The 16,450-nt window shown below is 45.4% G+C and overlaps 1 protein-coding gene across 1 annotated transcript; it reads left to right on the top strand.

Moving 5' to 3' along the window:
• The first annotated feature begins 2,493 nt into the window (after positions 1-2,493).
• LOC136636640 (solute carrier family 22 member 7-like) lies at positions 2,494-15,511 on the top strand. Its single transcript, XM_066611828.1, has 10 exons — positions 2,494-2,871; positions 7,097-7,200; positions 8,121-8,275; positions 9,638-9,806; positions 11,673-11,796; positions 12,619-12,728; positions 12,822-13,036; positions 13,201-13,309; positions 14,981-15,187; positions 15,442-15,511. Exons 1-10 carry the CDS (start codon positions 2,494-2,496, stop codon positions 15,509-15,511), a joined length of 1,641 nt encoding a protein of 546 aa, XP_066467925.1.
• The last annotated feature ends 939 nt before the right edge of the window (positions 15,512-16,450 follow it).

Raw genomic sequence — 16,450 nt, 5'->3', positions numbered from 1 at the left:
GCAAGTGCCCTCACCTTCTGATGTGCAACCACCAGGGACAGGCCTGCCTTAGTTGTGGACCCCAGATTATGGAACCCCACCCCAAACATACCCTACTGTCCCACCTGGCACATACCCTACTATCTCCTACTGTGACAGTTGACAGTTCTCTTACTCCCCAAGACTTTTGGCAGAATATAATTATAAGACGTGTTTCCAGCTTTTACATGGCTTATAGTTTTTGTCAGTTTTATTGAGTATTTTATTCTTGTATTGTTTTCATTTGTCATCAGATGTGTTCCTCCGCCTTTAGAAATCTACCTGGGGGTATGTGACAGAGCCTTTTCAGCAGTGGCCCCCAATTTATGGAACTCCCTGACCTTTGAGGCCCATTTGGCCCCCTTGTGGACGGTCTTTCAGTGTTTAGCTAAGTTCATTTTATCCTGCTGTGTATTCCAGCTGGTCTGATCCCCCTTGGCTGTGTCTTTGTTCCCTGTTATCTCTCAGTCTTTCTGCTTTAAATTGATTTATATTTTTTGGATGTTTATTGCATTAGTTGTAATTGACCTTGACCGCTGCCTAGTTGGCCCACTTCAGGGCCAAAGGGCAAGATATAAAGACACTAATAAAATAAATGAATGCTTATATAAGCCACCCTGGAGACCATTGATAGAAACACAGGGTATATATCTTTGAAATAAACTGTATGTAAATGTAAATGTAACCAATTATACCACAGGCAAAGCTGGAGAGAATTTCAACATTTCACGTTATGTGAGGAATATTATTGATTGTATTATTATTATTATTATTAACAGTATTTATATACCGCTTTTCAACTCGAAGTTCACAGAGCGGTTTACAGAGAAAAATCAAATAACTAAATGGCTCCCTGTCCCAAAAGGGCTCACAATCTAAAAAGATGCAAATGAATACCAGCAGACAGCCACTAGAACAGACAGTGCTGGGGTTAGGTGGGCCAGTTACTCTCCCCCTGCTAAAAGATTGTATTATTATTTCCTATTTTATTGTGAATAATAAAATATTCTCATTGTTATTATTAAGAATATTTATATACCACTTCCAACAAAAAAGTTCACAAAGCAGTTTACATATTAAAATAAATTAAAATGGTTTCCAAATGGGCTCACAATCAGAAAAAAGTCACAGCAGAGATACCAGTCAGTGACAACCACTGGAACAAATGCTCTTCTGGGACAAAGAGGGATGTTTACCAGTTGACTCCGTCACACTCTGCACTTCTCCATCTATAGCCAGCTGCTTCTAGTCACCCATCCAAGGCAAGAAAGACCTGGACTGATTCTGCTTAGCTTTTAAAAGAAAAGTGACAGCTCTACCTCCAGACCACACCTTCTGCCCAGATCCATCTTCTGTGAAAGGTACAGGTACAGTAGCAGACTGAAAAAGGTGGCAGTTCTATACTCTTAACAAGTATATTGAGGATAGGGTGGAACAATTCAATTCTTTGCCTCTCCAGCACTAAGGGTGGGATTCAAGGTCAGTTGCCTCCACAGCAACTGTGTACCATCAAAGCTTTTGAGCTGGTCTCAAATTCCAGCACTCTCAGGTGACCTGCCTGTGGGGTAGTGATTCCAGGGGGGCAGTGAGAAAGAGACCTGCCACAGGACAAGCTTGGGCAGCACAAGAAGGCTTGTGGGTTGTACATGGTACCTGTCTATTATTAGTGTTGGCATCCTTCAGTCTTGGAAGACTATGGTGTCGCTCTGAATGGTGGTTCTGGAACAGAGTGTCCTCTCCAGTGCGTGAAGCCTGGGTAAAGCAGGTATGGAGGATAGGCTGTTACCCATGCAGCAAATCCCCCCTCTCCATGCCGCTGAAATGGTCCAATGGAAAGGCAGAGGCCAATACTGTTGGTTCCAGTGGCGTCGCAGGAGTTGCCAGAGCGTGACTGTGTTCAGCCATGAACTGCCTCAGGGACTCCGGCTCCGGATTTTGCCTCAAGTCAAGTCAAGTCAAGTCAAGGTTGACTCCTGAAGCCTTTTCCATAACTGGATATAGCCACAAGGCAGTGGAGTTTTGGGATCAGAGTTTTCCTTCTCTCAGATGAGCTGCCTTCCCAGGCTGACAAGTCCCATCTACCCGGACCTGTCTGTTATTATAGCATCTGGTATGGGTAAGTCAGACAAGCTAGTGTTTAACTTGGGGGCTAAGAATTGGAAAGGTGCCATCATACATTTTATTGCCAGCTTGATTTCTGGCAGTATCCAAGGTTATTAGTCAACTGGCAAGACACATTGTGTTAAACATTCTCCGGCCTTCTGAAAACTGCCCTATGCCATTGCTTCTGGATGACTCTCCTCCCTTCTACATCCGCCTGCCTGGTGAGGAGCAGACGTCCAGTCTACACGTCAAAGTCCAAGGAAAAGACACTGTGAGAAGTCATGGCAGGCTGCTTTCCTTGACCAAAGGATCCATCTGGGCTCCCTCCTCCAGTGTCTCAACCCCGATGAGCAGAGAAGTATCCTGGCAACAATGAACTTTGAAGATGTTTTGGAGGAGGTTGGCAGCTTTGGCAAATTCCAGATCGTAACATTGCTCCTGCTGTGCCTCCCAAGGCTGATCCTCCCCATGCATTTCCTGCTGCACAATTTCCTGGCTGCTATTCCACCCCATCGCTGCGCCTTCCTGCATCAGGACCAGTTTGCCAACCTCACCGAGGAAGAACTTCTGCTCATCAGCATCCCCAGGGATTCCGAAGAAGCCTTCAGTTCCTGCAAGATGTTCACTGAGCCTCAGTTCCACCTATTACCTAACTCCACCCAACAGCCAAGCAACGCCACATCTGTCCAGAGCTGCCACCACGGATGGGTCTATGACCAATCACAGTTCATTTCCACTATAGCCACCCAGGTAAACTTTCCCTTCAGTTTTGGAATTATCTGAAAATGCAACAAAGCAATGCAAAACTTTGAGGGAACTGAGCAAAGAGACAAATACTTCTTTATGGGAGATGGGACAGAGCGTTACATACTGGAGAGGTTTCAGGCCCTGATATCTGTCCAAAAAGGGATCTGGTAGCAGATGCTGGGGAAGACAAAGTTGTCTCCTATAGACTGGAGCTATTGGTTCATCAGACTCAACATGTTGTCACTTGCTGGTAGTGGCTTTCTAGGTTTCAAACAGGGAAGCCTTTTTCCCCAGGTTTTTCTGGAGATGCAGGGATTGAACCTGAACCATTTTGCTGGTGGAGCCAGTGCTCTGCCCCTGAATGACCTCACTATGCATGAAACTCATATCACATCTAGTTTTGTCCTAAGCCTCATCAGTTGAACCCACCTACTTCACATAGCAATTGGCTTATTCTCTTAGTTTTCATTTCCAGCCAAGCATATGTAATTGTGTGTGCCCACATCCATACCTCCTTATGAGTCTATAACTCCTTCCCTTCTATTGTTTTCCCAAGCAGGTCAGTTTGGATGATGTCACTCAATGGCATAGAAGCAAATTTTAAAGGAACTTGTCATGATAACCTCTTCACCATGTCCAATTAAAATTACAACAACATGCATAGATATAACTTAATTTCTTCATTAGAGTGTTTTCTCCTCCCATGTATTTCTACTTTGAAACTTAACATACTTCATTAGAAATCTAAGTCGTTTGATCCCAAACTTTTTGAGTAGGTTGCAATAGTCTTAAAACTAAAAATTAAAAAACAGGATTAAAAATAAGACAGATTACTATAAAAGGTATATTAGAGTGTTAGCCTAAGCATGTTTACTCAGAAATACCACTGTGCTTAATAGGATTTACATTCAAAAAACGTTTGCATGGGATTGTAGCCTTGAAGTAGCACAAGCTGTATACTGTCTCTCAGGCAGGCCTTGAGAAAGGTGTTAACCTAGGCCAGAGGTGTCAAACCTGTTATCATACAGCAGGCCAGATATCATTTATGGTACCTACTGCAAGCTGGAAGATGCATCATGAAACAGGAAGTGATGTCATTAATCTTGTTGGCCAGAAATAAGCACTTTGTTCTCATGTAGCACTTCGTTCTTACCTAGGAACTCATTAATTGTAAATGACAGTAAAAATATACAAATCTTGATAATATTTTCAAGATATGACCAACCACATGCTTCTGGGAAGCCCATCAGCAGGATATTAAGGCAATCGGCCTACCCTGTTGTCTCCATCATCTGCATCATACTGCTCCTGGATATGGAGTCACTTTTTAGCAAGGGCCATAGCTCAGGGGATGAACATCTGCTCTGCATGCAGACAGTCCTAGTTTCCAGCATCTTCCAATAGAGCAAACTCCCATTGTGAAACCATGGAGAGCCACTGCCAGTCACTGTCGGCAACACTGAGCCAGTAGGATCAATGCTCTGACTCTGTAGAATGCAGCTTCGTATGTGCAATAGCTACGTTTTCTCTTCTATGATTCGTTCTAACCCTCTACTAAAGCTGTCTAATGCAGGGGTCATCATTACATCCATCTATCAATCATCAACATTCACACTTTTCAGCACATTAACTTAGCACTGCATCACCCCAGGCTCAGGCGCATCATTCAGCCTCCTGAAGCTCTCTGCAAGTTAATGGTTTATCGTTAGTCACATACATGCCTATTTCCTGGCAGGGTGTCTGACTGCAACTCTGGGAGCAATGCAGGAAAACAATTAACCAAATAAAGGGAATGTTCCTGCTGAGGTCATCCTGATTCAGCTGCTAGATTAATTGCTACATTTTGTGTTCTGACCTTCCCTTTATGAAGTGAATAGCGGAGTTTTATTTAAATGACAAATTAAACCACAGTACTGTAATGTGATTTAAAGAGAGTGGCTTGCTAAAGTCACCCTGGGAGTTCTGTTACTCCTACCCAGCATTCCAAAATGTGACAGCTTTCCTCTTGGGGCCCAGGAATCTGGAGGTCTCCTGTGCCATGTACAAATTATATCACTCAATGACATTTTCTTTTCTGTTTGTTTCAGTACTAGAAATCCCCATGGTTGATTACCAACTCCAAGTTTTAATTGAGGTTACAAGGAGTGGAAAATCAACTGTGTTTTTGTAGGGTTGCCACCTTTCCCTGTCTGGACTCTTGCTGTGCTGTCTGACCACTGCACAAAAAATAGACACTCCTTTTCCTGGCATGGAGGTGCAGTTATTCCTTTCATAAAGATCTCAATCTCTCTCCTCTGGCGACTGTCTCTGGTGCAGGACCCAGCACCTCCCAGCACCTCCAGCCCCTAAGGTCATATGCCAAATGATGCCCCTCTTACTTAGTGATGTAAGTTAGTGATGCCCCCCCCCCGGATCGAAGAGGGAGGGGAAGTGTGGAGGAGAAGAGTGTGGTGGGCTAGTGCTAGGTGCTTGTGGGCTAGAGAGGAGAGTGGTGGGCTAGTGTCTGGTCTTGATGGAGACTCTCTATCCCACCACTCCTCTGCACTTCCTCTTCTGCTCCATCCTCCTCTTTTCCAATCCAGGAGCAGGAGGAGAGACAGTGAGGCTGAGATGGATGGAGGTGGAAGCCCCCTTCCCCATCTGCTGCCTGAGATGACCACCTCAATCAGTTTCATTGATGGACTGCCCTGCCCTAGAGAATAACCACAGTGAAGATATAAAACATCATTTCACCTTGAAAAACGTTCACATATGTATAAGCGAATGTATTTCATTTGTCTATTCCAGTCATTTTGTGTTAAGGATTTCATTCATTTAGGGCTTACTCATTTTAGAATAGCACATTCTATTAGTTACTCACTTGCTCTTATTCCATTCTTTTAAAAAAATTCCCATTCATTTTTGTTCTCCATTCCATCTGGATTTCCATTTCCATCATTTAAATGGGGAATTTAAAGGCTACCCCTACCAAACAGCAACTTGAGAGCAAAACCCACCCCAATGAGGGATTTTTTTGCTCCAAGTTCCAGCATGGAATGGAATTTTGCCCCCACCATCCTTTTGGGGGAGAAGCAGAGGATTTAGAACCCAATTCTAAACAGTGTGTGCTGGGTCACAACCAGGTGGCTGAAAGGTAGGTGAGGGTATGGGGAGAGGCGGGGAGGAGGTGTTCCGGGGCAGGGGGAGGTGGGGGGAAGGGCAGGGAGAAGATGGGGAGGAGGCATGCTGGGGGGAGGAGGGCGGGAATGCTGGAGCTCAGCTTCACCGGATCCTGAACTCTGTGTTGGGCCTCATGGCCTGACACTGAGGCTCTTGATTCTGCACCAGTCCAAGGGCTGCCACATAATCGAGTAGCCCCACTGTGGGGCCACTTTCCTTACCTAGGAATGTCCTCTTCTCCTGAGGAGCTGCCCAGTGCAGTTACGATACTGCAGCAGCCATTCTTGGTGCTGCGGCAGCCCCATGTACTGGGCAGCTTAGGATTGGGCTGCACATTCTCTCTTCAACCTGAATGGATTCTGAATGAATAATGAATAGGTTACAATGAGCAATCTATTTAGTAATCATTTAACATTCTGATGATTTGTTTCAGAATGGATGAAAAATGAATGATCCAGTTGATTTATTTTTTTCAATCGTTTCAAAATGAATGTACACCAGTTTGCTGTTACAATAATCATTACTATTAGAAAATGATTTTATTTTAGAGTCTAACACCAGCTCCTGGTCAGAACTGGGAACCTGACAGCTGTATATACCTGTCAGTAAACACTGGCAGATTGACCTATAAGTTGTGACCACGGGAATGTAATATGGCAGTTGTTTTGCATAATCATCATAGATACACATGCCCTTTTTTGAGTGAAGATGGAAGGGCTGACTGAAGCTATTGGACTGCTGGAGATAGCCCAATACTGTGACCCTCTATGTTACCCCTGACCCCCCCCAACCCATGCCCCGCTTACCTCGGTCCTTCCTCTGCTACTTTCTCTGTGCTGGCTCTTTAAACAAAGCAGGAAACAGAAAGCATGCTGGAAGCACCCAGCACTCTTTGCATCTCCTGCTTCAATTAAAATTAAGTCACAAAAGCCCTGCCATAAGGAGTATGGCAACCTAGTGTCAAGGAACAAGGAGGAAGTATAGGTGATTGACAGCAATAACTGGACTGCCTCAAGCATCGTGAGAACAGGAGAGGCTTTCAAATGTTGCTCTGGCTCTTCTGTTCTAGTGGGACTTAGTTTGTGAGCAAAGAAGCCTGAACCAAGCAACTGCCACCTTCTTCTTCATTGGTGTCACCTTGGGGGCTGTGATCTTTGGCTACCTGTCGGACAGGTAAATTTTTTTCCATTTTGCCCCTTTTTTATTCTTTAGTACTATCATGGCATGAGAGATGTTTTTCTTTTTTTCTCATGCAATTGTTTCTGATGCCACGTAGAAATTCCCATGTAGTGTAGCAAGCAATGCTACACAATGCTTACACAAGTAAGCATATCTTACTTGTGCTATTGGTATTTGATAAAGAGGGGACATATACTTTGCCCCAAACCGGGAGGACTCTCCAGAAAGCCCTTCATCGTTTCATAGAAGAAAACATACTCCTGGAATGCTCCTATTTGCACACCAAGGACTATTGCCTGAGAGTGCCCCCCCTCACATTATCACATATTGCTGAAGGCAAGGCCAGGCCAGCCATGAAGCCAACTGAAGCTGGTGTCTCAGGCAGCAGATGGAGGAAGAACCCATCTCTGTCCACCAACTTGCCTCCATTGGTTCTCCTCCTTCCACTCCCTAGAACAGAAAAAGAAGAAGGGGGCAGAGATAGAGGGGAGCAGCTAGGACATTGGAGAGGAGGAGAAGCAGAGGCTGGCATATCACTGAGTAAGGGGGCAGCATTCCACATGCTGCCTCAAGCATCAGGATGTCTTGAGCTGGCCCTAGCTGAAGGTTCTTCTCTGCCTGCTCTTGAATTATTCTCATAACTTGTTCTAGCTCCTGAAGCAGGGAATCAGTTAATCTGAATAGGCCATTCTGGGAGATAGATGGGAAGGTTTGCATTAACATTACGTAGTATTGTTGCTTCCCTGTTAAGCAATGCTTGTGCTCATCCATGTATTCTATGCCGCTTTTGTAATAAAAGTTAAACAATGGCCAAGTCATCATGTAACATATGGTCAGAATCTATGATGGAGGACTGCTTGCAACCATATCTCTTACCATGTGATGTAGACAACTCTTTTTCTGTGGTGTGATAGGTTTGGCCGGAAGACCATGCTCCTGGTGTCTTATGTGTGCACTCTTATTTTTGGGATGTTGAGTTCTGCCTCAGTGACATACACTATGCTCTCAGTCACACGGACCCTGACAGGAATGGCTATATGTGGACTCTCACTCATCATAGTTCCTCTGGGTAAGCACAGCAGAGTTTCAAGATAGGCATTTTGGGAAGCTGTACTATACAGACAGAGACTTTTGCAAAAGACAAGTGCTAGGAACAAGTTATATTCTACTCGTCCATGATTTCACTATTCAGGTTGTTCTAACCTGGAATATAGCAAGGAACTGGGCGTCTTATGAATAGCTGCTTTTTTTCTTCAAAAAAAGGATAGCTTCCAGGCCATGTGGTCTGGAAATATATGGACAATATATGACCAAATTGAGAACCACATGAGTGCCAAACAGGAATTTAATTCTGATGCCTCTTGTGCTTGCAGCAATATATATCTTGAAACACCAATGAAAAATATACTGAACTAGGATGAGCTGAATTACAATCTTAAGCACATTAATACTTCACAAGATCAGTCCAACATTTATTTAAAAATGCTGAAAAAATCATATGTATTGACTTCAGTACATAAAAACATAGCCATGAGAGTCCTTGGCCTAACCATAGTACTTTGATATGGTTATTTTCAGGATACTTTCATTGGGTTGCCAAGAGGATCTTTTAAGGCAGGGGTGTCCAAACTTTTTGGCAGGATGGCCACATCATCTCTGACTCTGTGTTGGGGGCCAGGAAAAAAAAGAACTAATTTATATTTCAAAATTGAATAAATTTACATAAATGAATATATTAAAGATGGAACTTATATGAATGAATGAAGGTCTTGCAATAGCTCAGGGCCTATAAAAGGCCTTTCACAAAGCAAGGCCAGCCTTTCCTTTGCTCCTTCTGCAGCATCACAGACGTGAAACAGCCAGCAGAGGAGGGAGCCCTTGTCCCACAGCTCACGCAAAAGGTCCAATAGTTGGCCACCATGTTGAGAGCAGTTGCATCAGGCCAGCATGGGCTCCAGCAAATCTCCAGAGGGCCAGAGGCTCACTGGAGACTGGGGGCTCCCCACGGGCCAGATTGGGAGTCCTTGAGGGTCGCAAGTGGCCCCAGGGCCGGGGTTTGGGCACCCCTGCTTTAAGGTAGTGAGACAACATGAGACATTTTTCTGAAACTTCAGTTTCAGAAAAATTCTTTGTAGTGCTAACAAGTGAACTGCTGAAAAGAAGGGAGGAGCTGTAGCTCAGCGGCAGGAAATATAACTACTCGCCTGCTTGCTAAACATGAGTAGAAATCTGTTCATCCTTTCCTGAGCTCCACTGGGGGGGGAGGTTAAAGTTTAAAGGGGTTTCTCCCTGACTTTTAATATAGTTGTTTTAGGAGATGCTTAGGTGTCTGTCATTACACATACCACAAGATCTTGATCTGGCCTTTTCAGGCTTTCACAGTGACAGTGCAAGGTGTGGGTGCTTGCTGAGCCCTGTTTCTGTCTTCCAGCAATGGAATGGGTGGATATAGAGCATCGTACCATGTCTGGGATCCTAACCAGCATCTTTTGGAGTCTGGGAAATATGCTTCTTGCTCTGGTCGCTTATCTGGTGCGGGACTGGCGCTGGCTACTCTTTGCTGTCACTCTGCCTTGTGTAGTGGGCATTATTTCTATGTGGTGAGTGCAATTTAACTCTTGCTTGTGTTAGGGAGGGCACCTTCTTTACTTAGCTGTGGGGGAAAAAAATCAACTTGGGCCTCAATCCTAACCACATTTTCCTGATAGTAAGCCCCATTGAACAAAATAGGACTTACTTCTGAGTAGACCTGGTTAGAATTGTGCCCTTAGGCTGTCTTCTGCCCATATCAGTCCATCGTGAGATGGTAATGAGAATTTGTGGCATGTGCAAGATTCACTGTGGGTTTGGAAGAATCTGAGTGTGTACACAGGTGCTTGAGATCCACCACTAGACTCCAGCTGCAGCCAACTGACAAGGTGGACAAGTCAGGGCATTTGTCAGCTACAGAAATAAAAGTGCACCTGAGTGTGTGATCTGATTGCTCTGGCAATGGGGCAGATACCAGCTGAGGACAAGGCGACTGATGTCACAAGGAGGTGTGGCCTCCTTCCTCTGTGTAGGTAACAGAGGTGCTTAATCCCTCTCAGGAACACTGTACAGCCTTGTAGTGATTTCCAGGATAGCACTAAAAAGGACTACATTTACCTGTGAATCTGTGCTTTTCCCCATCTTCTACTCAAGTCCAACTACACATAAGAACGTAAGAACAGCCCCTATGGATCAGGCCATAGGCCCAACTAGTCCAGCTTCCTGATGACACAGTGGCCTACCAAGTTTTCAGTAGGTTCTACCAACATGGGGTCAGGGGCACATCACCAGCCCTTCTCTCAGTTGGGGATTTGCCTATCAAACGACAACCCTTATGCTGAGCTAGTAGAGGAAGGAAAGTGGGGGACATCCTGGCCAATGTTCCTGCTTAACTTCTCTCCCTCTTCTGTGCATGCAAGTCCATAAAGTCACACTGCACATTCAGGTCTTTTCTAGTAGTGGTTGAGGTGAGCTATTGAAACAAGAGACTGATTGCTCTTTAGGTTGAAGAGGGTGAATCTACAAAAGAAACAACTCTTTAGAGTCCTCTGACTCTGATCTCTGCAGGCAGTGACAACCTGCCCCACCCCAATATTCACTGTGGTTTGGGTGAAGGGTCTGTGTAAGGAATATACCTCTGAATACCAGGTGCAAGGGAGCAAAGACAGGAGAGGTATGCCTTTCTCTCCTGCTTGTGGGCTTCCCAAAGGCAGCTGGTGGGCCAGCATGTGGAAAAGAATGCTTAACTAGATGGGCCTTTGGCCTGATCCAGCAGCACTTTTCTTGTGTTTTTAAGGTCTAGCTTGTAGCCATTCCTATACAGCCTCATTTGGGAAGAAACAGAAGGCACATTAACATCCTTGATTTTTAAGACACTAGGACAAAGATCAGGGAATGACTCCGTTTTCTTGAACCATATTACACAACAGGATTTGAGCAGTGGGGCCTCACCCAAGATAACCTCTTCTGCTGTTAGAGAAGACTGGGAAAACCAGTACACATTAAGAGAAGGGTGTTAATCTGTGTCCAGCTCATCTAATATAAAATGACATTAAACAACCCAACAGTCATCCAATTGGCATTTTTAATAAATGATATACCCCAATGGATCATCAGGTTGTTCCTTCACCAGATCTAAGTGCCTGGTTGAACTAGAAACTGGAAGTACAATTATTTCTCTTGTCAATAAAAGGTTGTTATGGAAGCTTTGTTATGGAGGCTGACAAAGGAGAGTAGAGCCTAGTGGTTGATACTCAGTGCACCCCTTCCTGCTTTGCTGATTTATTAGGTCAGTGGCTGAAGGGGGGATTGGTGAATATCTGCTGCCACTGTCTTAGGCTGGGCAAACCACACAGAGGCTCTTTGTTAAAAGGTTGGCAGGTGGCTGTATGGATTTTGAAACAAAGCTGCCCAAATTCTTTTTGCCTTTTAAATAGGTGGGTCCCAGAGTCTGCCAGGTGGTTACTGACCAAAGGGAAGCTAAAACAGGCTCACAGATATTTGCAAAAGTGCGCAAAAATGAACAAAAGAAAGGAGTTTGCTGCCAAAATCAATCTTGAGGTGAGTCAAAGCATCAGGGCACTGGAACAGAGAGACTGGCCTGATCTGACCAACCTCTAATTGCTCCTTCCATGAAAATGTCAGTGATGGCAGTGAGCAGTGAGCAGTGATGGAGCCTGTCATCGCCAACTTGTGGATATTGCAAATGCCATACTCAGTGTGGCAGAATTTGTTATATGGGTAATGTTTCACGTATGCAGCACCTGAATATTTGCTCAATAACATATGACCTCCCCACTTTCCTGAGTGGTGAGAGGTCTCGGGGCACCACTCAATAGGCTTGGCTTCTTTGGGATGAGACTTACGGTGTTTTTGTTAAGGTTGCTCTGTTTACAAATATATCAGAAGAGCATGAGTGGCGGCAAGCCACAGGTACCCCTACAAAGCAGCAAATCTGCTGTCCCACATTGGATCCCCAGATAGAGGCACTGAACTGCAAAGGTGCTTCCAACCAACTCATAGCTCTCTTTCATTCACCCATACACCCAACCCTTCCTACCTCTTAGCTGGAAGGGGGAGGGAGTTGCCTTCTCCAAGGTGATGGCTATCTCCTTCTAAACAGTGGAAAGATCTCCAGCTATCAGGAGACCACCTCCTAACAGAGAGCTTCCATGAAGAGACATCAGTTGACCATCCTGGGCCAATACCCAGTCAACTGCCTACCAAAAGACTCACCCAGAGGCTGTGATACCAGTTTAGTTGTAGCATGCAGGCCTTGTGATCTCAGCTTTCCAGCTTCTGCACTGCAACACAGAAAATATGTGGGGATGCCCTTGCTATGCAAGAGGACTGCAGCATTTCAACCCAGCTTCAATTCCTCAGATCCTGAGCAAGATAGCAGCAGCACAGAAGTCACATGGGAATTACTCCTACATCAGCCTGTTCCGAACACCGAGGATGAGAAAGATCTCCCTTTGCATGGGGGCCGTGTGGTGAGGCATCTCTTTTTTATATAGGGATTTCTGCATTTCTGGACCTGAATCTGGGGTTCCTCTGCACATTCCTTTTATCTCCCTTCATTTCAGGTTTGGGGTGGCCTTTTCCTACTATGGCATGAGCATGAACATCACAGGCTTTGGCCTGAGCATGTACATGACCCAGTTTGTCTTTGGAACCATTGAGATTCCGGCCAAGTTCATTGTCTACATTGCAGTGAATCGACTTGGGCGAAAGCAGAGCCAGGCATGGGCACTCATCCTCACTGGGGTTTGCATAGGAGCCAACATTGTCATCCCAACATGTAAGTAGTCCTTTTTATTTATTCTATATCAACATTGGTTATGGCTACTGTGCATGAAGATGCTCAGGTAGCACATTGCTGGGTGAGGGGATCTGTGGATTGGAGACCAAAACTTTTCCCTGTAGGAGTTCACTTTCCCAATGGTGCCCTATTTCTTCCTCCAGCACTGGGAATATTGCGCTCTGTGGTTGCCATCACAGGCAAAGCATTTTCTGAAGCTGCTTTCACTACGGTCTTCTTGTATAGTTCAGAACTCTATCCCACTGTTCTCAGGTAAGAGGAAGATCCTGAAGTAGCTGCAGGCCTTTCAGGGTGGGGGGAGGGTGTGGCCTTTCAGGATGGGGGGAGGGTAGGCAGGCCTGGGGGCAGGCGGGGAGTGGGAGGGCAGGAAGTCTGGTCTAGAGGGTAGAGCCTCCATTAGCCCGAAGATAACATCCGAAGGTCGCCGGTTCAAGGTCACCGGCAGCTCCGTGAATGATGAGACCTTGAAGCAGCTGACAAGCTGAGCTGAGGAGGCATCTTGGCTGCCCTTCAGGTGAGAGATGAAGAAGCTGCTTGTCAGCCAGCGTGGGAGGCAACTGGAGGCCAGAAGTGAGACCAGACTGTGAAAGATCCACCTGAAATGTTGTACGGTTCTTGAAAGATAGAACCTTTCTGTTATCGTAAAAATCCCCTCGGGGGTTTAGAGCTAGCCTGCCTATGTGAACCACCTTGAATAAAGTCAGAGGAGTAATCCAATGACCAGAAAGGCAGTATATAAATACCAGTATTATTATTAATATTATTATTAATTTCTATTAATATTAATATTATTAATTTCTAATGCTGCAATGGGTACACACAGCATGGCCAAAGCTACTCTGCTTGATTTGCTCTGGTTGTAAAATGGGGAGAAAGGTGAGAAAAGAACAATAGACAGGAGAGAAAGCCAGTAGGATGGATGCTAGTGAGCTGCATTCCACTAACTGGCAGGTTATTCACCTACCAAAGACGACCAGTGTTGGTGGAGCATTGAAGAGGTGAGGGGCAGGCTGTAGAAGTTAGTGGGCGCTGAGCAGGGCAGAGCAGAGATGGCCAATGAGATCAGCAAAGCCCACATGACCCATCCAGGTAGACATACCATCATCAAGAAAATCATCCACAAAGAGATCCCAGCTAAGATAATCTTTGAGGATGAGACGGCTGAGGGGCACTGGGCTGTGCAGAAGGGCAATGAACACACATTATATGGACCTTGGAACAAGTCCTGCTGGGCTGGACTATAGGTCCATGCAGGCTAACTTTCTGGCCTCATCAGCAGTCAGCCATATGTCTTTGAAAAGCCCAAAATAGGCAACAGCACTCCCGTGTTTCTTGCTCAGTACCTTTGGCACTCGGAGATATACTGCCCTTGAACCTGGAGACTCTATTTAGCTATTGGAGTCATCACTAAAAGTGATGTTAAGGTGACGTGGCATGTTCAAGATTCTCTACATAAAAAGTGGCACATGGTGTGCTGTGGGTTGGCCACCCCGTCCTAGCCTTTCTTGCATCTAGTGTACAGATATAGGAGCACGCCAGGCAGCAGAGAGGGGAGAGAGATCCCTGTCTCTTCTTCAGCTGTTGGGGCAGCAAAAAGATAAGGGTGTGTGTGAGCAGCAGTGGTGGTAAGGCGTGGCTGGGATGCAAGAAGGACGTAAATTCCTCTCTAACAAAGTTTGAAATCTGAGCTGAAGAAGAATTTGCAGGATCCTGATGCTAGCCTCAGACTGAGCTGAGCATTACAAGCCCACCTGGAGTTGTACTCCAAGGTGAACTCAGATAATGTTTGGATCCATCTTTAGTCTAGCAGCAAAGACACTCCAAGCCTGCCTGGGTTTCAGCGTTGTTCTTACCTGTACGCAAAATGATTGATTGACCACTTACATTTTGCCTCCTTGCTAAGCGTCCATTCTCTCTTTTTAGGCAGAATGGGCAGGGATACTGCTCCTTCATGGCACGTCTGGGGGGGTCCGTAGCTCCCCTCATCTTCCTGCTGGATAGTGTGTGGAAACCTCTGCCACAAGTGACGTACTCTGCCATGGCAGTGCTGTGTGGGTCAGCAGCCTTCTTCCTCTCAGAGACACTAAACGTCCAGCTGCCAGAGACCATAGAGGATGTTGAAAAACAAAGGTAAGCATCAAGAGCCTTGTTACAATCCAAGACAGCCAAGAAACCCTGGCACCTGGTGCCAGGTGCTGGGGACCTGAAGGAACCTTCATATCATTTTCCCCACTGACCATAAAGCATCACCTTTTGCTGGGGAGTGGGGGGAACTGTATGAGAATCCACCAGCCGTTAAATTTTCCTGAGCCAGGTTTCCATGGCAAGAGGTGAGCAACCTATCAGCAAAGAACACTAATTGTGCCTCTGGTCTTTAATTGCAGCTCAGAAGGGAAGAAACAGCCACATGGAGATGCCCTGGAAGTCATGCCTCTGCATTCATTACCGAAGTGACCTACTACTGTGTGATTGTTCTGCTAGCAGTAGGGGTGGGATGGGGGCTGCAGAAGGAATGAAAAAGAACTGTATAACTACGATTGGCAAAAGGCTCAGATCTTCGCTCATAATAAAGGTGAACAGCTGCAACCTCATTCAGTGTCATTTCTCAGCATAGAGGGGAGATCACCAGTTTCTGAACAAGGTGCTTTGCGACGTAAACCGTTAATGCTCCAGCTATAGCACTGGCAATTATAAGCAATGTGCAGTAGAGGGCATTCCCTAACAGGTAACTGGTGTGCAGCTTCACAAAAAGAAAAGCATAGCATGTAATTTATTGCATAGCACAGGATGTTTGGATTTCTGATGCAGGGAGCACACATTCACATTGAGTATCGTTCCTCATTGTGGCAAATACCTGAGGGCCCAATCCTAGTCAACTTTCCAGCACCGGTGCAACTGCAATGCCGCCCCACCACAGGATGCAGTGCACGCTTCATTGGCATGGCTGCACTGGCACTGGAAAACTGGATAGAATTGGGCCCTAAGTCATGTTTCAAAGTACAACAAAAGTGTATAATACACAATTATAGGCAGTGCCAGGGAGCAGGCAAGCACCCCAATAAATAGCTTACTCCCCACCCTTTTGTAAAGGAGACTATATGGTTAATTGTCTAGGAGACCGATATGATTTCACAGTTCCTTTATTGAACCACATGGCACGACAATTGAGTTTCTTTTTCAGCCTTGGGTCGTATTTTATTTTAATGATATTATGATCTTTGGTTAGGCCATGAACTGTGGAACTCAGATCTTTCCCTGTGTCTGTAGCACTTTCTCTTCCAGTGGAAAATGCAGCTGCTGAGTATTTACTCACGGACACCTTTCAGGAAAAGGACAACGAATCAACATTTTATGACTATATCCATTTGGAGCAGACCCCATTTGTTTTGTTTA

The sequence above is a fragment of the Tiliqua scincoides genome, chromosome 1 (assembly GCF_035046505.1).
Source record: "Tiliqua scincoides isolate rTilSci1 chromosome 1, rTilSci1.hap2, whole genome shotgun sequence".
In the NCBI taxonomy this organism is placed as follows: Eukaryota; Metazoa; Chordata; class Lepidosauria; order Squamata; family Scincidae; genus Tiliqua; species Tiliqua scincoides.
This window is presented reverse-complemented; position numbering and strand designations above follow the sequence as displayed.